The sequence below is a fragment of the Oryza brachyantha genome, chromosome 1 (assembly GCF_000231095.2).
Source record: "Oryza brachyantha chromosome 1, ObraRS2, whole genome shotgun sequence".
Lineage (NCBI taxonomy): Eukaryota > Viridiplantae > Streptophyta > Magnoliopsida > Poales > Poaceae > Oryza > Oryza brachyantha.
This window is the reverse complement of record NC_023163.2, coordinates 9,778,134-9,803,815: the sequence shown is the minus strand read 5'-3', so window position 1 is coordinate 9,803,815 and position 25,682 is coordinate 9,778,134. Positions and strand designations below refer to the sequence as shown.

At 39.2% G+C, this 25,682-nt stretch overlaps 3 protein-coding genes across 3 annotated transcripts; all 3 read right to left on the bottom strand.

The window, feature by feature from the left end:
- Positions 1-406: 406 nt before the first annotated feature.
- Positions 407-8,512, bottom strand: LOC102711489 (beta-sesquiphellandrene synthase-like). Its single transcript, XM_040519988.1, has 8 exons — positions 8,381-8,512; positions 6,968-7,220; positions 3,561-3,924; positions 3,212-3,439; positions 2,504-2,639; positions 1,393-1,644; positions 938-1,225; positions 407-460 (listed from the first exon to the last, which is right to left on the bottom strand). Exons 1-8 carry the CDS (start codon positions 8,510-8,512, stop codon positions 407-409), a joined length of 1,707 nt encoding a protein of 568 aa, XP_040375922.1.
- A 5,382-nt stretch (positions 8,513-13,894) lies between these two features.
- LOC102710917 (disease resistance protein Pik-2-like) lies at positions 13,895-17,218 on the bottom strand. Its single transcript, XM_006644077.3, has 2 exons — positions 16,229-17,218; positions 13,895-15,877 (listed from the first exon to the last, which is right to left on the bottom strand). The coding sequence occupies exons 1-2, from the start codon at positions 17,083-17,085 to the stop codon at positions 14,272-14,274; spliced, it is 2,463 nt and encodes an 820-aa protein (XP_006644140.1). The 5' UTR covers positions 17,086-17,218; the 3' UTR covers positions 13,895-14,271.
- Positions 17,219-21,482: 4,264 nt separating this feature from the next.
- LOC102710632 lies at positions 21,483-24,284 on the bottom strand. The gene is made up of 2 exons (XM_040529995.1): positions 24,250-24,284; positions 21,483-23,680 (listed from the first exon to the last, which is right to left on the bottom strand). The coding sequence occupies exon 2, from the start codon at positions 23,670-23,672 to the stop codon at positions 22,080-22,082; it is 1,593 nt and encodes a 530-aa protein (XP_040385929.1). The 5' UTR covers positions 23,673-23,680; positions 24,250-24,284; the 3' UTR covers positions 21,483-22,079.
- Positions 24,285-25,682: the final 1,398 nt, after the last annotated feature.

Here is a 25,682-nt window from a genome sequence, read left to right as displayed (position 1 = left end):
CCACTTGCCTAATAGAAACTACCTTGTCGACTTGTCACACTGCCTAATGTCAAGGTGCAACTAGCTTGCCTACTTGCATAATGGCAAGGTGCATATTCCCTATGTGCTCATAACTAAGTTTTGGTCGAATAGAGGGTAAGACGACACCTGCACCAACAACATAACATACCCATGAGCAACAACTCATCTTGCCTACCTACTTGCCTTGTAGTGGCAATGTTCATGTTGCTTTCCTACTTGCCCTTGTAGTGGCAAAGTTTATCTTGGCTTCATACTTGCCCTTCAGTCATCCTTGCTTCCTACTTGTCCTACAGTGATGATGTTCATCTTAGCTTTGTATTTACCCTTCAGTGATGATGTTTATCTTGGCTTCTTGCTTGCCCTTCATTCCAGGAAGTGATTACAACTACCTAAGATTATCTTTATTGTCTATTTTCTGTATGCCCCATACCTTTCCATCCTGCACATAGGCTAATGCTCAACACTATGGTTATATCCGAGTTTTAGCCGAATAGGAGGCAAGGTGATCCCTGCCCCAACACTGTTATTGCAATGTAGATTTAGTGTTTTCCGTGATTGTTGTTGTTAGTGTCCATCTCTTTAAATATGTTGTCAAGAGGTATATTCATGAGTTTGTGAGTATGATATGCATGTCTAGTTGTGTGTATATGCGTTGTGACAATTGACAAAATCATTAGTATTACACAAATAAAATACAATTTAGATACCCTTCGGGTAATCACAAGTTATATATATACACCCCTTTTATAATTATAAGCTTCACAGTGCAGCCCCCCCTCCTCCTATTGTCATTTCTTGGACATGCCTCCAAGTTCTTCTTTAATTTTTAAAGTAAAATACATATACCTCTTTTTCTCTGGCTACCATCGAACCTTTTTCATGGTTTTACTTTTTTTTAAAAATGCAAAACTTGCACCTGTATTGGCACCACATAGAGTGATGCTATCATTTCCTTGATTGTGTGTGAAGAAGTGAATGCATCACCATGCCTATACATGGTGGTCACTGTTCTTGCGAAGTTCACTACTGTCTGAGGCACGATCAATGGTTGCTCATAAGTTGGGTTAGTGCAATGTTCTATCATGTCCTTCCAAGAGTCCTCGATGAGTTCTTTTAACTTTCGGCAGGTGTCATCAATTGTTGTTCCATGCTCCTTCATGTAGCATTGAATTGTAGAGGCATAGTGATCTCCGGTTTGCTCACGCTGCAACATGTATATGTGATAGGGAAAACTATATTAGGAGAGTTAGAACATATTCACCATCACACGAATACCTTAACTTTGTGTTTGTGTATTGTGTTGGTGTTAAAATGCATCCGAATCAACAAGGAATAGAATGTCCAAACATGTAAAGATCAATAGAGAAGGACCTTATTTGATACAATATCATTGGAGAGCCGCACAAATCTATCAAATGACTTGAAAAGTGATGGGTAACTCAAAAGCCATTCAAGAATGTCTTTGGTTTCTATATCATCCATTCCGACAAATGAAGCACCTGCTAATGTAAAGCCACCACTACTTCTCATTGAAACCTCAAAATGTTCATCCAGTGTTTTTGGCATATAGTTGTCATCACGCCATTTTAGCTCCTTGGTGTAGGCTTGAACTAACTGTTTTAGCTGCATTTATTGAGTATATACACATAAATGCAAAAAGTTATGGATTCCCAGGGGTATAATATTTATTTAGATATTGTAAAGCTATTAGATAGTTTCCCATATGTGAGAAACTTCTTACACAGAAATATGGAAATTATTTGGCACAAAAGCTCAAAATCCACATGCATGGATAAAATAATATAAAGTAATGGGATAAATGTTGCGACTAATGAAAATCATGCATAACAAGAAAGATGAATTCTCATTTATGAAGCAAGAGATGAACAGACAATAGTAATTATTGCTTCAAACAGTAATACTAGTTTGCTTTTGTTATTTTCCAAATGGTAAGAAGCTCAGAGTATGTAGTTGTATACATGATATCTGTTCACCCAACAAAGTTAATTCTGACTACCCACTTTTGTGTTATATTTACATTTAGTTTCACCAGTTTAAAACCATTTTTACTTCATAAATGAATTTTCACACCAATTCATATTTCGGCCGCATTCGGTAATCCAACTAAGTAACCCACATTCTCTCATTTTTCGCGCGCACGTTTTCCAAACTGTTAACGGTATATTTTTTACGAAAATTTTCTATAGAAAAGTTGTTTTTAAAAAGTCATATTAATCTATTTTATATTTTTTAATAATTAATTAATCATATACTAATCTATTACTACGTTTTTCATGCTAGATAACTAGCGCACCTCCCCCCTCCCGCTGAACGCGGCCTTAGTGTATATATAGAAATAAGGTAGCAACTCTAAATGTTGTTAAAATACGTACTATAATGAAGATTATCCCAAAGATGCATTATACATATTAGTTTCTTATGGCAGATTTGTGGTTTGGTAAAAAGCAAGTAGAGTACATGCCAGTTCTTTTAGATAAGATACACGGTATCTCTTCTCATGTCCAAGCTCTTCCTCAAATGAATCAAATGTATTCAATAAATATGCGTAGAACCCCTTAATGTACTCTGGGAGTAGTCCAATTGCACTTTCATCCCACCTGCATTAATTGTAACATTTTCGATAAAATTTTCATGATAAATAAATATGTAAATTATTCTAATAAGTGTTTCTACAAATACAAGTAATGGATTTATACAAATCATAAGTTAATATTTAGTACTCCCACAAATAATAATGAATTCATTTTTTATTACCTTTAAACATATACAGGCACATTATGTGGGCATCGGGGCTCGAAGCTGAGCAATGACTATGCACATAAATAATAAATCTCTCCGTATTTTAATAGATAACGTGTTAACCTTTTGATATACGTTTGACCATTCACCTTATTAAAAATATATAATTACTATTTATTTTGTTATGATTGGATTCTAATTATAACATAATTGTTTTTGCATGTTTGCACAAAATTTAAATAAAACGAATGGTCAAACATGTGACAAAAGGTTAACGGTATCATCTATTATATTAAAATATAGAGGGAGTATCTTTATTTGCTAATGTATGTAAATCTATATTGATACAATTGTACGAATGATTGATGCAAAATACCAATGAATTAATTTTTGATTAGATAAAAATAATTAAAAATCAGTGGAGATGTACGAGAATGACCTATTAATTGCTTCAGCAAGTAGCATACTCTCTCCTGTTGTACCATATGTGTCAAAGATATCATCTATTATCGTCATTATTGCTGTGACCCTTGTAAGTATAATCCGGGAGTGAGAGTAATGAGGTTCATATAGTGCTCCATTCATCCAAAAATACATTTCCACTATCCTATCTCTAGAAAAACTCAAGTTTGATTTGGATTTAAGCTCCTTCCACCACCTGCAATGCAAATCTATAAAATTAACACTAATTCTATGGTATATTACTTAAAAGAGCCCTAGGTAATAAAGTACAGGCAAAAGTTAAAACTGTAAAAAAAAAAGAATGTGAAGAAACTCACAATGTGATGTTATTTAATTCCCCGCAATAAAGAAGTTGAAGGAGGTTGAAATTGAGTTTTGCAAACTCCAGTATGGTCTCATTTCTTGTAGCATCAATTTCATAAATAGGAATATAGTTTCTCATTTCTACAATCCGTGCCCTACGGAATATTGGTTCTTCAATGGCTAATAATACTTCCATTGATAACATTGAGCCTGATGGTTCGAACACACGCTTAAGGCGATTAATACTGAAAGTTGCAGCCTCATCCAGCACTCTCTCTCCATGAACCCTAAGTGCTGCTGCATTATATAAGCTCAACAGACTTCTTGTGTCATCAACAGCGAAATTCCCTTCGTTATCTTTAAAACATAGAAAAACACCTGCAACGTTCATGTAGTAAAGAACACTGATCGAGCAATAATATTTCCAAAACATACGTACATGACGCACAAGAAAATAGTTGATAAATTGTGTTTTCTAGACATATGCTAAGCTACAATATACTTCCAAATAAATGGTTAAACATGCTAATTATATGTAAATATATTGATCGTTCATTTCAAAATATAACTGGGGATATTACGTACATTAGTTTCTTTTTTTGCTTTGTTAGTCTAACATGAAATAAACTGCATTGTTTTGCTTTGCAATAGCATTAACTAATGTTTTTCTTGTAGTGCAAATGTAATAAAACTACATATGCTTTCATCAAGCCATTGCAAAACAACAGGTTTAAGGGAGCATATATAAAAAGAGTAATTTTCACCTTGCACCAGTTTTAGCAACCAGAGTTTCACAATTGACCGGGGCTAAAGCTCATATATTTAGGCGTAGCACCACATATAATCACCATTAGTTGTATTTTGGACCAAGATCGATCGGCTACTTGGCCCAAGTCAGGATAGTAGCAGTTGGACCTAGGAGTGGATAAGGAGCCAGCTCGGCTCGGTCTGGCTCGTTAAGATAACGAGCTAAAAACCCAGCTCGGCTCGGCTCGTTACAAAGCTCGAGCTGGCTCGTTAGGCTCGCGAGCTGTGCATGAAAAGTTAACTTAAATAATTTTTTAATAAATTATACAAGCAAATTTTCAGTTCAAACATGCAAATCATATGAAATTGTATCTAAATATTAAAGTTTGAACCAACAAATCACATGGAGAACCTATAAAGTATTGAACATATACTTTTCGGGGTGGAATCAACGAATGCCGGCGAATCGTGTATCTTTGGTCTAGCTCGTTAGGCTCGCGAGTAGGTCACAAGCCAGCTCGAGCTGGCTCGTTATCTCTAACGAGCTAAAATGCTAGCTCGGCTCGTTAGAAAAATAAAACAAGCCGAGCCGAGCCGAGCTTGTCACGAGTCGAGCGAGCTAACGAGCCACGAGCTTTCTGTCCATCGCTAGTTGGACCTTAAAAGAGATGGTGTGGGTGTGAGGACTAGAGCAGTGTTCTATCGGTGATAAAATATTATTTGATTTTTTGGTAACTATTAATGATATAAACAATAAGAATTAATTAGTAGAAAGTCAAAAAACTACTCTAAATATCTACATAAAACACTCAATCTAAAAGTTTAAATAGTAGGTGTGTAAAAATCGAGAAATAATGTGCCCACTCAGTGATGAGCCGATGGCAGCTGGTTCATTTGCTAGCCGTCCCTGCGACAGGAGGAACAAGAGCTGTGCACATCCAACCGCCTCGAGTTGCTTAGCTTCTCTTTTTTTCAATTTTTTTTCTCATGCTTATACTTATATACCAAAAATTAAATTTCTACTATAAATTTTAAGTTTATTTTTAAATTTTTTGTCATAATTTATTTTTCATCTATTGCTTTTAGATCGCTAAAACACGTATAGAAAATTTATTTATAAATTATTTTTGCTTATAAATACGTCTTTCACCTTTTCTTAAAGGAATTGCCAAAGATGACCCTTTAAGCATCTGACTCCATCTTGCTTAATTCTTGCAACGATTCGAAGGTAATCAAATGCATTACTAGCTGAAATTGTTGTCCAAAACCATTCAACATACACACACACTTTTGTGTATTGTGTGTTTCTCCTCCTCCTCCTCCTTTCTCTATGGATAAACAAAATATAGATGCTGAAGCATGATGACCTGTGGGTGATGCTTGTATATTGCGTGCCCACGCTAGTCCCTATCTTCATCCGTACACTAGTCTTATACACACATGGACCTGACGATTTTCCCTCCTCCCTTGGGACATAGTCCAACGGCTGCTGCTCACATGCCTTGGACCAAGATATAACGTGGCAGCTGCGCCCAATCCAAAGTGCAAAAGTTGGTAATTACGTGCGGTTTAAGCGAAAATATGAGCTAAAGGGGTTAGCTCATTGTGAAAATTTGGTTGTTAAAGATGTCTCAAAGTAAAATTTGCTTTTAGAAAACTGTTGATTTAGTAATAAATTCATCACATAACCACACATTTAAGACACTACTATTAGACCAGTCTCAATCCTCAGTTTCTAAAATAGCTAACTCGATGAAACGATGCATGAAACAACTATTCATAGTGCAACGTTTCATTATATCATTTCCAAAGCTAAATAAAACATATAATTATTGCAAAAAGTTTAATTGCATGGAGAGAGTGTTTGATTGCACGAAACGCTTCAAGCTGCTCAATGTGAGTTTCACTGCGTTACCAAGGACTTGGTAACAGTGCCAAAATATTTGATGGCCTGAAACGAATTCCCTCTCTCTCCTCATAGTTTCATGCAAATATTCTCTTCTGTGCTGATGTGTCACCTAATTAATGTGCATGAGACCTTCACGAAACCTCCATTGAGATTGACCTTACAAAGTTAGAGATTTAGAACCGAAATTGTCACAAAACTATGATTTTAACTATAGTAGAACGTTAATGTTAGGAATAAGCTCTAAAAGCCTATAGTTTCATGATTATACTAAATCTGTAATTTTGTGATAACTCAGTGTAATATATATACTACCTCCGTTTTATATTATAAGACTTTCTAGTCTTCCTAAATTCATCAATTGATGAATGTATATAATTTATATATATATTTAGATTTATTAGCATCCATATGAATTTAAGCAAAGCTAGAAAGTCTTACATTATGAAATGGAGGGAGTATAATTTTTACAATAGATTAATCAAAAATAGATGTAGCTTTGAGATGGTTCTAGCTAGGAAACATGCAATGATTATATGATGGCTTTACTGTTTGGTTCATTACTAAAGTTTGGAAATAGTTTCCTTTTATATATTTTTGTGTGGGTGGAGTTCGTTTGATTTCTAAACGAAGGGTAAGGAGTACCACAATATAAGGACACAATCTCTACGTGTGACCACAATCAAACAACTAATACACATTATCAGAGGAACAATACATATCAGAAAAACAAGCTGTTAATTAATCAACTCCAACATAAGGGCTTACCGGATGATATATTGTAGCCATTCTTCCGCAGAAGATAAAAGCGAAGTGAAACTAAATTCAGGTCTTTGTCGTTGTAATCAGAGCTATAAACAAAGTGCAACAGGTCATTAATCTCATTCTTGTAGTAGATATCCAGTCCCAACCGTTGTATTGCCAATATAAGGTCCAATATTTTTGGTACTTCCTTTGAACTCTTTATTATGGTTCTAACTTCTTCTCTCAACATCTCAGCCCTTAATTTCATGCATGCGTGCTGTACATAAAGGAGAAGTGTTAGTCAATTTATCTGTAAAAGTATTAGTATTATTTAGGGACATATTACTCAGCTTAGTAAAGTTCCCTTAAATCACAACCACTCTTTTTAGCCTCTGGATCTATATCTAACAATTCAAAAACCATCCCCTTATAGTCACATACTAAGGCCATGTTTGTCCGTAAGGATTATTACCGAGATTTCATGTTTTTTCACGTGCACATTTTCCGAGTTACTAAACAATACTTTTTTTCTAAAAAAATCTATATAAATGTTATTTAAAAATCATATTAATCCACTTTTTAAGTTTTTATAGCTAATAATTAATTAATCATATGTCAATCTACTATTATTTTTTCGCGTCGGTTCCTAACCCCAACTTAAGAACACGACCTAATTATAGTTTAAAAACTAACCACACAGCCCAAAGCCCAAATCGATCACTCTCCCTTCCCTTCACACATCTAACTGCATTCATTTCCTCTATTCCCTTCTGTCCCATTTTGGAGGCCTATAAGTGTTTTTTGGTGTTCCAAAGTATAGGTGTTAGTGTGATTTCGGGTGATATTATTCCTAATGTGCCCTTCTACTTTGCATATACTAATGGTTGCATGGAACACTTTATATCCACTCCACGAACTAGCATGGGTGAGCTATGGGAGAAGGATATATAGGAGTAATTTATGCATGGATCGGTATGTTTAGGGGACAAATCCAGAAGAAATTGTGGCACATGTCCACCCACGTGTATGTATCCCTGTGTAAACTTATAGATCCTCTAAAATAGAACGGAGGAAGGATGTATCACAATTTTTTTATCTTCTGACGATTTTTACGTAGAATCAGCCACCATTCAGCCACCATGTAATGCCGCACGATGTCACTTAATTTACTACATATTCCTTATAGTGCCATCTTAATTTTTACGTATGTATGTATACCTACCTTCGGTTTTAAATAATTATCAATAGTTACTTATTTATCCATAATTTTGATGCTTGCCTTTTCTAAAATGTTAGTATATATGTCTATATATACTAATGGTTTAAACGTTGCTAATAATAGTTAAAATTAAAGGCAATAGTCATCGTTGATAAGTAAATGAAAACAGAGGGAAGGTGTTGTCACTTATATATATATATACGTGTGTACGTACGTACCTGTGATTTAGACGGCGGCTCATAGTTGAGAAAGAAATCACCCCAAAGGCTCGGATGGAAGTCGGGAGACCTCCTCTGCCCCTCGCCGTTGGGAGGCCGATCAGGCAGTGCTGTTGGCACGGCCTTGTCCATAATCTTATATATCTATCCGAATATTATTTCCTGTATGATGTATGGTTGTGGTGTGTGTAGGTGATCGAGTAATGGTACGTAGCTGGATATATATAGGATCGGCTCGATAATGACGCGTGGTGTATGGTCAATCAGGTTCAACTCTGGGAAATGGCTGCTAAGCTTGACAACAACTTCTCAGAAGGGAAAAAAGAAAGAAGAGGAAAAGCCTTGATAACGCTCGCTGCTTTTCACCATTGAAACTTGAAAGAAAAATAAAGTTAGAACATCGAATCCTATTTTTACCACTGCTACGATATTTGCTCTTATACACCGCCAAACTCATTTTCCAGGTGAGCTGAGCACCCCCGCCTAGCTTCACACACATATTTTAGCTACGGTGAGTCTTAACTTATAGGTTAACTTATAGGTTGATCTGTAAGTTCAGATTTAAAAACATATCAGATCATCTTCAAATTCGATTTATATGACTCAATAAATTCTCCATATCAATATCTTATAGCACATTTTTTTAATTTCTGGATATTTTTAGTATTTTTTTGAGATTTTTAAAAGTGATTATATAATATTAATAAAATAATCAATGTTTTAGGTATCATTTTAAAATCTTAAAAATACTTAAAAATCTTCCAAACTAATAAAATTTTTTTGCATGCTATAAAATTTTGATATGAAAAATTTATTAAGACATATAAATCAAAATATGAAGGTTATTTGATATATTTTTAGACCATGACTTATGGAACAAGCCATGAGTAATGACTCGTTTTAGCAGGCGTGGTCAGTACATAAGTGAAGTTTTGTAGATTTTTAGTGAAAGAAAAAACAAATTTTATTAACCACCTTCACTTATATTACGAAAATACCATCATGTTTTTAGGTGATCGTCTTACTGCTTCGCCTGCGATAACGAGTATTCACAGATAGGCTGTGTCCTCCACTCGTGGTAATTAATCACATTATCGCAGATGGTCACACTCTCATGGTCTGCTTGAAATTTAGTCAGAGGTTATCTACAAAGATCATTTGGGTAGTAGTGTACTAAGCAGTTATCTCCCATTAAAATTTGCATTCTGCCTATAAGCTCCTATATTATCAATAAATCAGAACCGTTGAACAGGCATTGATCTAATATTTACATGTGTATATATAGATACGTAATTAGTTTTTAATCAAGGTAGCACATATACAATAGTACATTGAACACTTCATAAGATCATCTTTCATGCAATTTACATTGTTTTTTGAGGAAAATTGCAATTTACATTATATAGGTGTTTTTTATATTTAGTGGTATAACAACAGGAGTAGTTGAATCATCGTGATACTATTTTGACAGACTACATATTTTTAATAATACAAACTATTAATTAATTGCATATTTAATCTATAAATTATTAGATGGCTTTACTCCAGCTAGCTACTTAACAAAATATTCTCGCCGTATTTAAATGTACAACGGCTTAACTTCTGGACATGAAGTTTGAACATCATCTTTATTTAATTTCTTTAGAAACATTATTTATTTTTGTGACTTTTTTATTCCTAAAAGTAATTTAAACACAATATATATTTTTAATGTTAATATTTAATGGTCAAAGACCAAGTCTAAAATTCAAAATATCATATACTAGAATACAAAGATCATATTTTATTTTGACTTTTGGCTCGTGAAAACATCCGGTGTCGGTTATGGTCCTCTTCTCTGGTGTCATCCCGGAAGGCAACGGAAAGAGATTCTCTTAAGTATCTTTGACAAATACTACTACCTACCTTCATTTATATTGTAAGATTTTTTGACTATACCTAAATTCAGTAATTATATATAATTTATATATATGTCTAGATTCATTGGTATCTATATGAATTTAGAAAGTTTTAGATTAGGTAGAGGAAGTATCGTTTTTTTCCTAGCGATGCCGATGCTCTTGTTGGTCTATGTGCGGTAATATGTTTTCGTATCCGGGCCGTATCCTCGCATCACCACTAAGCACATTACAAATCGAACAGTCCGTCTCTGGACTTTAGAGAGTGGTCGTTTTCAGAGATTATCTTTAAGTAGTGTTAGTTACCAATTAATTGTTGCCCGTCGTACTTTGCATGTTCCAGTTCCAACCGGAGGCGCATGACAGATGCAGACTATAGCTTGAAACTTTAGTACGAGAGTGATCCACGACACGTAGACATGCATGAGTAGTTAAGTTTCAGCCTGCTGCAGGTTCATGTATACTCTACTTGTATAAGTCTCTATGTACGCACGTGTGTGCTATCTCCGTTTTATGATATATATAGATAAATCTCGTAGTAAAAATGTCTTACAATATAGAATATAGTGAAAGATAAAAATTTGTACAACATGCTATTTACGTTAAAATGTACTTATTTTTCCTCAATCATCTTATGTCAATCTTATTAATCATTTATTTTTTCACATATATTCTATTTCAAACCTATCACTACCTTTCTCTATCATGTTCGCGTATTGTCTTGCGATCTGTTAGCCATAATTTCTCATAGAATCTCTAGAAGCCATAAGTTCTCTTAAATAACTCTTAGCTTATGAGAATCTCGAGTTATAAAGATGGAAAACCTAGTTTTTCTAGATTTTATGGCTGCTTCTCAGAATCGTAAGCTCTCTAAAGAAGATCTTAATATCCACGTCCAAAGATACTTAAAAACATAAAAAAATTATTTGATTTTTACGAGAACTTTTATATAAATAAAGTTTCTTATAAAGTGCGACATTTAACCGTTAAGTTCCAAAGAAAAAACGGGTATAAGCTACTCCCTATGTTTTGCAATTAGGATTTATATAGATGCTAATGAATTTAGACATATATATAAATTCAAGTAAGGATAAAAAATCTTCTAATATAAAACGAAGGCAGTAAGTCACAGGACGGTCGTAGGCGTGTCAACGCATATATGCCGCCTGGGTGGCTGGTCAAGCGGCGTTCAACGGGAAGACAGAGCGCTGACGACACGTGTGGATGATAGGCCGTTTTAGTTGGTGTCCATGTACATATATCTGTCGTCTCTTTGTCAAAAGGTGGGTTAGAGGTTAATAGCGATCGAAAGCTACTTACTAGATTGGTGCGCTCAATCAGCCGGCCATTCCGACACGGCTCACAGGCGCTCGATCGATCGACCTCTCCTGCGTGCGAACGTCGGTGACTTGCCCTGTAGGCTATCAGCTAGTTTTGCTTATCTGACGCAGTTAATTTTTATCTATGTTTAATTATTTTTTGTTAAAAAATTTAAAAAATTATAAAATATTTTATTGTGATTTGATTTATATATATTTGTATAAAATTCTTAAAAAATATAAACAGGTAAATAAATCTAGAAAACAACGAAGTCAAATAAAAATAACCGGCCCGGACGTAGGCCAAGCAATTCCCATGTGACCTGTATTCATTTGTGGTACGGGGAGTGTAGTCTACGTACAGTAGTAGTGCAGTCCATTGATCGTCTTTTGCCTGAGATGAGATCCTCACTCGGCGCACCAACATTAAAAACATGTGGCGACGGCGATCGCTTTGGCCGGCCAATCAATGATCGATGCACGGTACATCCATCGATCGTCGCGGTTAATTCGTCGTCTGCTAGCGAGCGACACGATGAAAAACTTCGATTGGGCACGTACTGTGCTCCCACGCACACACGCCTGCATATATTGCGTGCTCGGACTAACTGCATCTGCATGCCCGGCCGGGCGCCTACCTCTGCCGAGGTCCATTTAGCCCGATCCATATGGCACTGGTTATAGAAGACGTTTCTCCCGCCTCACCCATTGTAACTACAGGGTATTTGTGATCATCAACCGGCTTAACCGCTGATTAGTCATTACTTGCCTATTCTACTGTTGCCATGCAACAGGGGCATATAAATCGGTGATACAACCCTAGTCTGCATGTATGTCAGATTAATTATCCCACGTGATATTTTTAACTCAACAAAAAAAACTTGGTCGCCATTTATTCGATCGTCTATTGCTTGCGTACGTGCTCCTAGGCTATGTGTAACCTGTTTTACAGAAAAATTTCATGCAATGATCTTGGTGTGCATGCAAGAAATAGAAAATATAAAAAATGATGTATTAAATATATTACAAACAACAAAATAGATAATTTATTTTAAAACTTGTCTATTTAATTGTCTGTATATGTCAAATAGACATGTGCCTAGACTGATGGACATGTCCTTAGAACTGGTGGGTCCCATGCACTTAGAACTGGTGGTGCCCCTCTAGAGAGCTTAGAACAAGAGTCCGATTCTGCCTTTATGTTACAACTCCATGCTTTAATTTTTAATTGGTTTTATACTTATTTGAACTCTATCTTGACAAGTATGTCAATAGTAATTTGAATTTGCTCCATGTGCAAACCTTCATATATCTGAACTAAGTTGTTCCTTGGTTGCTTATGTTGAGCCAGCCGATCACTACAACACATGTGATCTTCCGTGACGAACTCATTCTGACATGTGGGTTTGGTCGACTTGATTCTGTCTCAGTTTAGTCCGATCAATGTAGTCGGCTAGGTTCGTATTAGCAGATCGGATCAAGTACTCATGAGATCTTATTGCCGGAGTTCTAGCCAACATTGTCTTAAGTAATTCATCGGTTTATTTGCTAAGTTTATAGATCTTCATGCTTTCTATAGTTGTATTGAATCAGACTGCATATTGTCTCTGTTTGGTCCAGTCTATGTAAGTTCGGTCCGATCCGCCTATAGAAGCTTGTCCGATCTACTAGATTTAATGGTTGAGTCGATGTATTACGTTGGTTTGATAGTTAATTTCCTACACATCACAATATTACATTGATTTCATGCATAGTTATGTTTAAAGCTGAACTGGTTTGGTTTAGTTCGATCTTTTAGATTTAACATGAATATGTATGCGGGTGTTTATTATTGTTTTATGCTGGTAATTAGTCTAGCAATCCAGTTTTACTTTGGTTTACACGTTCAATGTCCCATCAGCTGCTGACTGCATATACGATAGAACTAAATTGGTCTGATCGGTTGGTTATTCTTAAAATTGTCTTGGTTAGGTCCAATCTTTTAAGATAAATGAATCGGCTGAAATATTTAGTGTTAGCCGATAAGGCCACATGATGTCATGAGGATTGTTTAACGTATCGACTTGGGTCCTAAAGCTATCCGACCGATAGAATCTTTGGGTTTAACAATTTTTTTTCATATCTTGTCAGTTATAGTATCAAACTGATTAGCACGCCTGGTTTCTAAAAATTTAGGTTCTGCACTATAGCGTTCTGAGAAATGACTCCTAGGTCTACGTGTGTGACATGTCATCGTTCATATTTTAATGTTAATACATTTTTAGCACGCCTAGTGGGACACGTGCTAAGAAGACTAAGTTCAACCCAAACAACCACGAAGATACAAGGTCAATAAGGTCATACATAGAATTTTTTAAATATAATTTTGTCTTCAACTTTACATAAATATACATATTATGGGAAGATAAATTGCAGAAATATGCATATACCACGAAGAGGTGACGCCACACTGCGTTGGTGCCGTGTGGTGGGGGTAGCGGCACCGCCGTGTGTTCCGCTGACGCCGTTGGCCATTGCTGCAGCGCCACGGCGCCGGTGCTGCGTGCCCCTTCCCAGTACATGTATATTTCCACAATTTGTTTTCCATATGTAAAACGGAAGAAACAAAGATATATATATTTTTTCTATAGTACATAAGTGAAAAAGAATGGCATTTACTCAAAAATCGAGTGTATCAGTTGGCCGCTCCAACTTTGAAAGAGACGAGTGGATGATTAGGGTGGAGCATCTCGGCAGCGTTCCTCACGGACGCGATCGTTGCAGCAGCGCCAGCATCCTTCTGCGAAAACTCAATGAATATGTACTTCAGGCTTGGCAAATGCTCTACACCAGACACACCACCTGACCGTGACCCATCTGAAATGTCTTTCTCGAACTTCAGCTCAAGCACTTCAACCTCTTGCAAGGATCTGTTAGCAAAGGCCACTGATGGCAACCTGCCGTGGATGCTGAGATGCTTAAGACTTTTAAATCCATCGCTAGAGAAAGAGGCTCTTTCCTTATTACCAGAGATTTCAGTGGCATCACAAAACAATTCCAGTTCCCTCAAGTTGGCAAGATCAGCAAGTTCTGGCAAGACACTTGCTGTGTTCTTCCAGACATCAGTGCACGACAATGTTAGAAGGCCTTGCATCTTCCTGATCTCGCCGGGCAACTTAGCCTTTCCAACAAGCAAATGCATTAGCCTTTCCAACCTGACAATGCTGGCAGGCAGCTCTTTGACCTTCGTAGATCTCACATCCAGTGTCTCCAGGCACCTAAGCTCCCCAATTTGTGCTGGGAGCTCACTGACATCAGTTCCCCTGATGCTCAGGTACCTCAAAAGTATCAATTTGCAGAGGCCATCGAGGCATACTGAACCATTGCAGCCTTCCAGGTCCAGAACACGTAACACACTCATATCATTCAGGCGAGGCACCCCACCAGCATGACCGAAGACAGTCACTGAGCGAGCATGCTTGATTGTATCAGTTCGTGCAACAGCCTGGTCCTGTTTGACACTGTTCTGAAGAGAAAGCCGCCGGACTGTGGAATTGTGGGGAGCCTCTTGCTTAGCATATACTAGAGTGACAAAGTTCTCTTCCATGGACTTGACCACAATGAAATCATGCATTACTGGGTGAAGTGTGCAGCAGCTCGGGGTGCCATCATGTCTAAGATGCAATGTCTGAATCAGGTTTCTGCTAATGAGATCACCAAGGTAGCTTCTTGCTGTCTCCTCTTTGCTTGCATGACGTTCATCAGCGATAAACCCCTCAGCAATCCATCTCCTCACTAAGCGCTCAACGTCAATCTCATAATTATTTGGAAATATGCTTAGGTATAACATACATGTCTTGAGATGTGAAGGTAGATCACTGTAACTTAGATTAAGTATTTGCTTCAAGTTCAATCCATCTGAATGTGAAGGTAGCAAGTTTGATTCATACCTCTCCCATTCATCTTTTGAATACCGATGTGCTAGAGCGCCAGCTATGCTAGATATAGCAAGCGGCAAGCCACCACACCGTTCCATGATTTGAGCAGAGATATCCTTCAAATGTGTAGGGCATTCATTCCCTTTGCCGAAAGCTTTGATGTAAAATAATTTTTTGGCATCCTCGTCACCAAGGGGACAAATCTTGTAAACACATTCACCCATACTGGAAGAGCATTCCTTTGCCAGCACATCATTTCTGGTTGTGACCATTATCCTGCTGCCAAGATTGTCATCTGGGAAACAACACTTGAGCGTTGACCAATCTGTTCTACTCCATAAATCATCAATGACGATAAGGTACCTGTTTGGGAAAATAAAACAGGGCGCAAAAATGTAGCAGATTAACAAATCATCATAACATGATCCTGAACTCTGAAATAGCTCGCTCCATAAGGCCAGTCTTAATGCATGTTTTACGGGGGTGCCATACATATTAAATAGGATGTCACATCAGCAAAATTGCAAATTGCTGAGTTTACATGGTAATTAAATAAGAGAGTTTCATAAGACGAGAGTAAAGTTTCATCTCCATAAAACTTATCTGGCTCGGTTACCTAATTTACAGTTTTGTTAACTATGTCATAAACTATGCATTAAGACTGGCCTAAAGATTGCAAAGATGCTAAAAATTCAATTCATTCATTAGGCCTACCTCTTATCATTCAAATTTTGTCTCAGCATCGCAATCAATCGGCCAACGTCTTCACCTCCTCCGTAAAGATCGCCCATATGCGAGAGTATGCCCTTCAGTGTCTTACCTGCAATGTCAGGCTTCTGACCGACGGAGACGAAAGCGCTGCAGTCGAAGCAGTTCTGCTCCTTGAGACGGCGGTGCACCGCCGTGGCAAGTGTCGTCTTGCCGGAGCCGGGCATCCCGGAGATGGAGACTACCCTGAGCCCAGTCGTGCCGCCGTCAACCACCATATTGGACACCTTCTCCACTGGCGCGTCCAGGCCGAAGAGGGAACCGGGGTCAGGATAGAGAGCAATTAGCCTGGGGTCAACGCCAGCTGGGCCGCTCCGGCCGCCGGCGTGACCCGCCGGCGGATCGAACCTGTAGCGCTTCCGCTGCTCGCTCAGCGCAACGACCCGGGTCTTGAGGTCCTGCAGCTCGTTGGCGATGACGTGGCGCGCGGGGAGCGTCGCGACCTTGTTGACGCAGCAGCGCACCCACGAGAGGAGCCCAGAGGAGGAGGTGGAGGTGGCCGCCGCGGTGGCGTGGGCGGGGGCGGCGCCGCCGTCGACGCGGTGGGCGAAGAGGTCGATCCAGTCCTCGATGTCGTAGGCGAGGTCGCGGACCTGGGCGACCCAGGCCCGGGTCTGGGCGTCGGGGCTCTCGAGGGACTCGCAGCGGAGGAGGGCGGCGTTCATGGTGCCGAGCTCGGACTGGAGGAAGCCGACGTCGCCGCGAACGCCCGAGAGCAGCGCGAACTCCTGCTGCAGCAGGTCGCCGAGCTTGGCCGGCAGCGCGTCCACCATGCCGGACAGGGCGCCCACCGCGATCTCCATCTCGACAGGCTGCGGCGGCCCCTCTCGGGATCCGGACTCCTGGAGACTGGAGTTCGCCGCCGCGGCGACGGGAGGGCGTGGACTTCTGAACCAGCAGGAGCAAGCTGTTTCTTGCTCGCCTCGCTTGCTCTTATTTCAATCTTCACATCTGTTATCTCCCACCTGCTCGCTGCGCCCGAAAATAAACAATACTGTCTGGACGTGCTGCATTCCGCTGCCATGAATCTTTTTAGAAAAAATTCCTTACACGCCCGTAAAAATTTACTCAATCCCCTTTATATCCCTTAATTTTACCTCATCCTTTATATATCCTTTGAGTTTTTATTTTGATCTTCTCTGTATCATTTCCGTTAGTCAACCACTAGTTGACCGTTAAGGTTCTCTTTGATTTAAAGGAAACTTATAGGATTTTTAGAGGATTTTCTTCCTATAGGAATTTTTCCTGCAAAACCCTTTGAATCAAAGGAATGAACCCTATAAAATCCTATGAAATTTCTATGGATTGCCTCTTCCTATGCAAATTTTTGGAGAAATTATAACAAGAGATAGAACCTCTTAGAAAAAATCCTATGAGTCTTTATCTCTCCTCAAATTGCTGTGTTTTACTGTGGTCCAATCAAACGGTCATTCGCACGTTTTTCCTGTGTTTTGTAATTCTCTGTTTTACACTTGCATTCCTGTCAAAATGCTATGTTTTTTCTATTTCTCTGTTTTTCGATTCCTACGATTCAAAGGGCCCTTAAATATTTTTAAAATAACTATATTACCCCTCTTACACCTATGTGCTACCTACTCGATAAATTTTCATATGAAAAAATTAACTTATACTAAAAATTAAAGGGACGTAATCAGTTAATGCTAAACTTAAAAAATAAAACTTATTTTTAAAATAAAAATTTAAAGTAATTATGCGTAAATCCACACATTAATTTTAAATATGTTTTTTAGTTTGTGATGAAATAATTCCATTCCCTTTGTTTTTTTACAATGAATCTTTTTTCACTGCATATTCGGTGAAAAGTAATTTTCAAATTTGATGTGGAGCTTAATTTGTTTACAATAAATATTTTAATTGTTACTGAAGTTATGTTTTATTTTTAAAAAATATTAGTAATTTATCTCTTATTGTTATTCATAACCCAGATAATTTACACATCAAATATTTCTAGCCTACAACAATATACCGAGAAAATTAAAGTCATCTCTATAATAATTAACGGTCAAACTAATGGTCAATTAACGGAACGAGCATAAGGGATCCAAGTAAAAACTCGGAGGTATACAAGAGATCAGAAATAGGGATGGCAACGGGTCGGGTTTGGTACGGTTAGAGCAATTACCCGCCCGCCAATTTAAAGGCTATGGGTAAAATTTTCTACCCGTACCCGTATCCACGGGTAAAATTTGATACCCGTACCCGTCGGGTACCGGGCGGGTATCGGGTACCCGTCAAGTCTACCATTTCACATGTCAAAAGCACATCAAAATAGCCATTCCAACATATACAACAAACTAAATATACTGCTTATAATATAATATTACATCACACATAAAAAGTTCAGCAAATACAACATATTTCTCATAATACATATGTCATATCAAAGTTTTTAGCTAAAAAAGAGTACATCACAAATATTATTACATGAATAAGTTTTTAGACAAAATTCAATATGTGAGCTACGTTCGGGTACCCGACGGGTTACCCGCGGGTGGGAAAAATACCCGTACCCATACCCACGTCCATTCGGGTCTGGTATCGGTACTACCTGCGGGTAAAAAATTACACCCGTACCCGTACCCTTCCCTGTCAGGTCGGGTACCCGGTGGGTACCCAGTACCCGTACCCGAATTGCCATCCCTAATCAGAAAAATCTTAGGGGCGTTGAAGGGATTGGGGGAAGTTTTGCGCGTGAGAAAACCCTAGTCGTCATCCTCCCGAGCCAAACCCTAGCTGCAGTCGGACGCTAGCACATCCGCGCATGGTGTTCCTTCCCTAGATGTGTGAATACTAGTAGATGCACTACTAGATTGCAGTGCTAATCGACACAGTTGCACACTAAGGTGTATACATGTGGAGGATATGAACGTGCTATAATGATTGACTACTTCCTGTATGTCGATGCGTATCAAATTGCTGACATTCCTTCAGGTTTTTAGTGCCTTCTTCTGCTGCATAACACCTCATGTGTTAACAATCCATATTTCGTGGTAGAAAGTTTTATTTTATGTTATTGTAGCCTACATGTATCCCTAAAGAAGAATGTTGGAATTGATCTCTTGGCACTGAGCCAAAAGAAGGCACGACAAGACTCACCATAAGCCCATGCTCTTGCTAACAAGATGTGTGAGTCTTTGGGCTCAGACATGCGTTCCTGTACCACACGTGTTGATTGGGTCAAACATGATTAAGTCCAATGAAATCACCCTTAAGTCCCTTACACTATAAGAAAGAGGATGATGACCCTCTCTCTTGCTCTCACGTTCACCTCGTTGTCACCGTAAAACCCTAAAAACCTATTGATCCTAAGTCTAGGGCTGCAGACAGATCAAAGGGCGACCTCCACCTCATTCCACTCTTGTGTAGTGAATCGGATTGTTGACCAAGAAGGGCGATGGTTCCAAAGTTGCCATCACACACACAACAATCAACAACTCTGTTATCCACTTGTTCTAATCCATGCCTTGCCATTGCACAATGCCCACTTCTACCACTAAAAGTCGATCTACAATGCCAATGCAACCTAAGGTGGCTTCTACAATCGTTTTATCATCCTACTAGTAAGTGTGTAACCCATAGGTTTATGAAAAGTTGAAAACTATGTGCTTAGTACATCCTAAAAGATGATCATGTCTGCGCAAGGTGGAGTAGACACGATGCGCGAGAAGAGGTGGGCCTCAATGGCAGCAAGCCGTCATGGCTACGAGAGGAGAAGTGAGCCTTGGTTGCAGTGGTTGCGAAAAGTGGCTAGTCGAGGCAGCGATGCAAGGTGGCTAGCCACGGTGCTACCTTGAGAAGGTGCTTGGCCATGGTGGCAGCGCATTGGCCGAGAAGGAGGAGATACCCCCTCCAGAGCTAGTGGAAACTAGAGGCTCCTAGGGTGGAGAGGCGGCAAGTTGAGGGGTGTGTCAGTGGTGTCGATTTGGCCTCCTATGGCTAGATCTGGTGGGCGCTGACAGAGCACATTGACTAGCGGACCATGGTGGCACCGATAATGTTGATAGTTGGAGTTTGTGGATGAAGCTACGATGGAATCTGACCAGTTTTGTGTTAGGTTGGAGATGTTGGCTCATGTAATTGGCTGGTTGGACGTTTACGTATTTCCTTATTGACATTACCTTTGTTCCCTTAGAAACTCCTCCCCTATTAAGACTGGCCCTAGTCCTTTCTAGTCCTGTAGAGCTCTCCGAAGGGAACAAATGGCTTTGCTTGATGGGAGCTGGTTGGCAAAGTTATGTGTCGATCGACACTTGCTTGAGGGCATGCTGTGACTGCAACCATGGTACAGCTGGGACGCGGTTCCTCTGACTTAAGTCAGAGGGACGTGAGTCGTTGACACGTGGGCCCCACCACCCACGGGCTCACATGTCAGCCCCTCTGACTTCTCGTTCTACCGCAAGGGGATGAGGTGGAGTTGGATCTACTGCATCTGGGGTGACGAGTTGTGCAACAATGACTTAGGTCTCCTTTGATTTTTCCTAGCAATGGTGGTAGTGGCACGTGTGCATCGGTTTGCGGTGTTAATCACAATCGCTCTGTGGCCATACACTTGTGGTGTTAGTAAAGTTAGAGTTGTCACTGAGGATGACATGTTTGGCTAAGATTACACTTTCTTTGTTTTGTTTAGTTGTATTGTAAGAGTTGTTATGCTAGATAGCTTGTGGAGGCTCTACGCGAAAGCCTTGCTCAAAATCTGGCCGATGCCAACTATGCCAACACCTAAGGGTGTTAGATTCTTCTTTGGATGCACTGTCGTAGTGTTTCCAATGGAAAGAAGGTCTTACTCCACGTATGGTTGTTCCCAGATTTGATGACTGCGTCGCCTCGGGTTTTCGTGTTAGGTGTAACAGTTTTGCTGGTTTTTGCTTAAAATAACTGTTGCTATCTTGAGGTGTTCGAGCCCCTTTTTTCATAATAAATTGAGCCAGCTCTCTTCTTCTAATTGAAACATTGAGAACTCCCTGCCTTTGTTTTTTTCACAAAAAAAAGGAGCATGCTAAAAAATTACAGAGATCTGATGCCAGCTGCCAAAATGAAATTGCTTAGTGCATTAGATTTGTCTATTAATCACATACCAAATTCATATTCCTCCACGGCAAAAGAATGCATACCATCATAAAAGTATGCAAAAGTGGAACAATAATAGTTCTGTTATTTTAAGGCAAGAAAGTGTGCTTTTAGAAAATGTCAGGGCAAGTATGCACATAGTATGGGTACATAATGAATTTGTCTGTAGAAGAATATTAATGATAATAATTTACCATCAATGAGCGGAGACAACACCTAATGCATACACTAGCAACGTGACACAAAGGTTATGTCTTGCTACATCCGAATGCAGAATTAGCTCTATTCAATTCCCAGGTAACTGGAAAATGGTTAACATTGGTTTGTTTCACAACAATCTTTCTGCATAGACGAAAGAACCATCTATCTGTGTAGAACTGTAGATTAGCACAATGGTAAATTATTACATGCATTTTCTGTGCCCTGCACTTGTCCAACCGACATGATATAAAAAAACAAATGCCGGCCTGTGCTCAACACATTCTTAGTAAGGAAATTGAATCTAAATTGCTGAAGTTACTGAACTACTGACATTCGGACAACAGAAAGCTCTTTTGTTTTGATGGCCTGATCCTTGTGTCATTCCACGACTTCTTTTTCCTTCTCAACAGATGTCATTTAAGGGTAAGTGCTAAACATTCAGTGGCATCGAAAGAGCTTGCTCAAATCTAAATTACTCAAGTGACTGACATTTGGACAACAGAAAGGCTTAACTGCGATAATTGGCTATGAGGAACTTCCTTTTGCTGGTTTGATCCTCACACAATTCCACGACATCTTTAAACTTCTCAACGAGCTCCTCCAGACCATCAACACCAAAGCTCTCATATACAAGAGTCTTCTTGTACCTCTGTTCATAGAGAGACTCGAAATTACCCAGTGGGACAGGACAAGAGTAACAAACCAGAAGCTCCTGAATCTCCTGTCTGAAATTGTCTAGGTGGCTATCAAAGGCATACGCTCCATCTACATCAGGGTTAATGTTTTGTTCATCCTCAGAGAAATCATCTGATGAGCTTCCCAACTGCTGACATGTTCCTATAGTGCTTTCATCAAGAACAGAACCACCTCTATTTTCCTTTTTCAAAATGATTGGCGTGCTTGGATATTTATTCAGGTTCCTTTCACCAGAATTGCGAAGGCAAATCACCTTTCTATGACCTTTCCCTATTACCACAAAAGAGTCAGCAAGCTTTTCAAAGAGATGAATAAGTTTAACAGCTCCATATTCTGATACATAGAGGTGCCTTCCAAAGAGTTTTAGATATTCTGATGGGACACGGACAAGTGGAACAGATCCACCCGATAACTCAAACAAGCGTATCAATTGGCCCTTCAAGCCTTGAAGATCACCAGGACGTACCCACCATGATCGATCATCTGACGAACCTTGCTCTATGTCTGGATTTCCATTCAAACTAGATGCTAAATTATTTGACCTTGATGATGTGCCACAATTCCCGTCAGTAACAGCATAGAAAGCTTTGCATGGTTCTCTAGTGGTTTGAGAAGAGTTATAGCAGTACATTTGGTTGCTGGTAGATCTGCCACCGCATTCATTCCTTGAAGTTCCTGTGTAGATAATGGCCTCCTCTTCATTCTGCGTGTCAGGGAATGGCCCCAAATTCACACCATGGAGATATCCTATAGGATCAGCAAGGCGGCGTCCTAAGGATCTAGGAGCTACTATACCCTCACCACGAGCAAGACTCGGCCAGTCCCAGACGAAACTCCCAGCACTGCTCAATGCCGATGATACAGTAACTGAGGATGGAATGGCAAGGACAATAGTGTATCCACGCTGACCAAGTATATGCAATGCAGGAGCAAAGTCCACATCACCGGATATAAGCATAATGGATGATGGTGGACGATTGTCCAATGCAAATAGGAACATATCGACCAGTATAGCCTTATCAGCAGCATCTTTCCGTCCATTTGGAACATCAACAAGCTTGACTCCAGTTCTTTGACATCCCTCTCTGAGTCTTCTTGGGAAGGCATTGAAATCACCATACGCAGAGAGCATTGTCACAGCACCTTTAACAACAGGATGCATCCTTAATGCCATCCGGACATTTCCAGCAACATCTTCTGGTCGTACATCGCTCGGAACAGGGCAATTCTCAATATCCCAAAAGATAGCGACTGGACCAAGGACTGAAATTGAATGGTTATTTGCTTGAGAATGCTCCATACTCGAAGTGATAGCCAACATCATGCTTGGGTCTGATTCTGAAGCCATAGATTTCGGTGAGGGTGAAGCGACACGGCTAGCCATTGCTTTATCTTCAAAAGACATAATGTTATCTACATAGCAGAAGGAAGATAACGATTCAGAAAAAATGCCACGTTGAGAGACTTTAGCACACAAATTCGTAACAAAAACTGCAGAACCATACAATGCCTTAAATTCATATGCAATACATAGATAGAGGTACTCCTTTGTTCCTTAAATATGTCAATCTAGCATTCAAATTACATTCCTGAATACGTATCATTCTAAAATTTCGAGATAATTCCATCTTGTTTCTACTTTGTAATTTATGTATGCCTCTTATTGATTATCCATAGCTAAGATAAACACAGCTTAGTATAATTCCTAGATTGAAGCATCCAGTCCCAGAATGACATAGCATATTTGAGCTGCTGTTACGGTGTCCCCCTATGGGCACAAGTAAATGCTTCATCCTATCAAATTTAGGGATTTCCGATGCCAAAGCAAGATACTCAAGGCCTCTATTACTAGGATCGCGGGACGGTGCAGCGTTCCTCGTACCGGGAACGGAGAGGGTCAGGGGTGGCGGACGAATCGTCGTCCCCCACACGGTGGAAGGACCGAGGGAGAAGAGGAAGCGTCAGGGGATGGGGAAACGCACCCGCCGTCGCTGCCGAGGGAGGACCGGAGAGCGCCGCTGCCGTCGTCGCCGATGGAGGCTGGGGGAGCGCCGCCGCCGTCCGCGCCGATGGAGGCTGGGGGAGCGCCGCCGCCGCCGTGCCGAGGGGGAGCTGGGGGAGCGTCACCGACTCGCCGTGGCCGGATGGATTGTTTCGAACGCCGATGGGAAATTGGGGATGGGTTCATAAATATCAGGGGCGTTCGTCTTTTTTTTTCATTTTAGTCCTCTGACTTTGTAAATACTCCGAAAAACTCCTCTCTTCAATTGATTCCTTTCCTAATAGTTTCGGTGAAGAGATGCTTTGTTTTCGCATAAAAGAGGAAGGGCTCGTTTGAATTGTAGGGTTGGAAAAATATACTTGCAGGGAAAAAATGTATGATTTCAATAGGAATTGGAGTGTAGAACATATATAAAATTTTGATAGGAACGCAAGCATAAAACAAGGATTAAAAACACAAGAATAATTATTTGATCGGAGCATATGAAAGATATAGGGATTTAAGGAGAGGGACAAGCTCAAAGAAAATTTCCTATGATCTTAGATCTCATAGTAAAATTCATCAAAAAAATTTGGATAAGACATTAAATATGATTTTATAGGATTCCATCTTTATTTCAAAGGACCATATAGAAATAATTACTATAGGATTGAAATCTTATAAAATTCCTATGTCTTCATTGGAATCAAATGGGGTCTAAATTTCACAGAATTACATGTAGTTGTCTATTACTGGTAATGTACACGTGCTAACACCGCAAAGTTATGCAAATCTCATTCAATTGATTTGAGTATATCAAAATATTAATTACGAACTAAAATAAATATTATTTTTGACCGAAAGAATCAATTGATATTATACATTGCAATAATACACTAAGACATTGAAAAGTTGGGATTGAAGTAACAACAAGAAATTTACTCCAAGAAGATTACATGTTTTGACTAGTTGTGTTTCATTCATTATTAACCCAAACATGCATAGGTTCGTTTTATTGCTTTTCATTGAAAGCTCAGGAGCAATTTTGTCATTGCCCATAGCGTTTCAACATTGGACATATCAAAGAGTTCACTTATTTTACCTATCAAATACAAGTGCCAACACATATTCTAGGTGCCCTAACACTCATTCATACTTACAAGATATTTATTAAAATCAATTTAATAAACCACGTTCTATTCCTATAATAGGTTAAGCTCAAGTCACGCACCGTCGTGATCTTGCTTCATCAAGTTGTGCGTCAAAGGCGATCTTGCTTCAACAAGCTGCACACCAACACCAACATGAACTTATCCTAGTTTTATAAGTATTCAACTGAAGTTCCAACCTACAAAGGGAAATTCTCTAACTTTGGGTTGTTGCTCCGCTTGCCCATAACCGAGGGCACCATTCGATTAGATCATACTCTTTGGC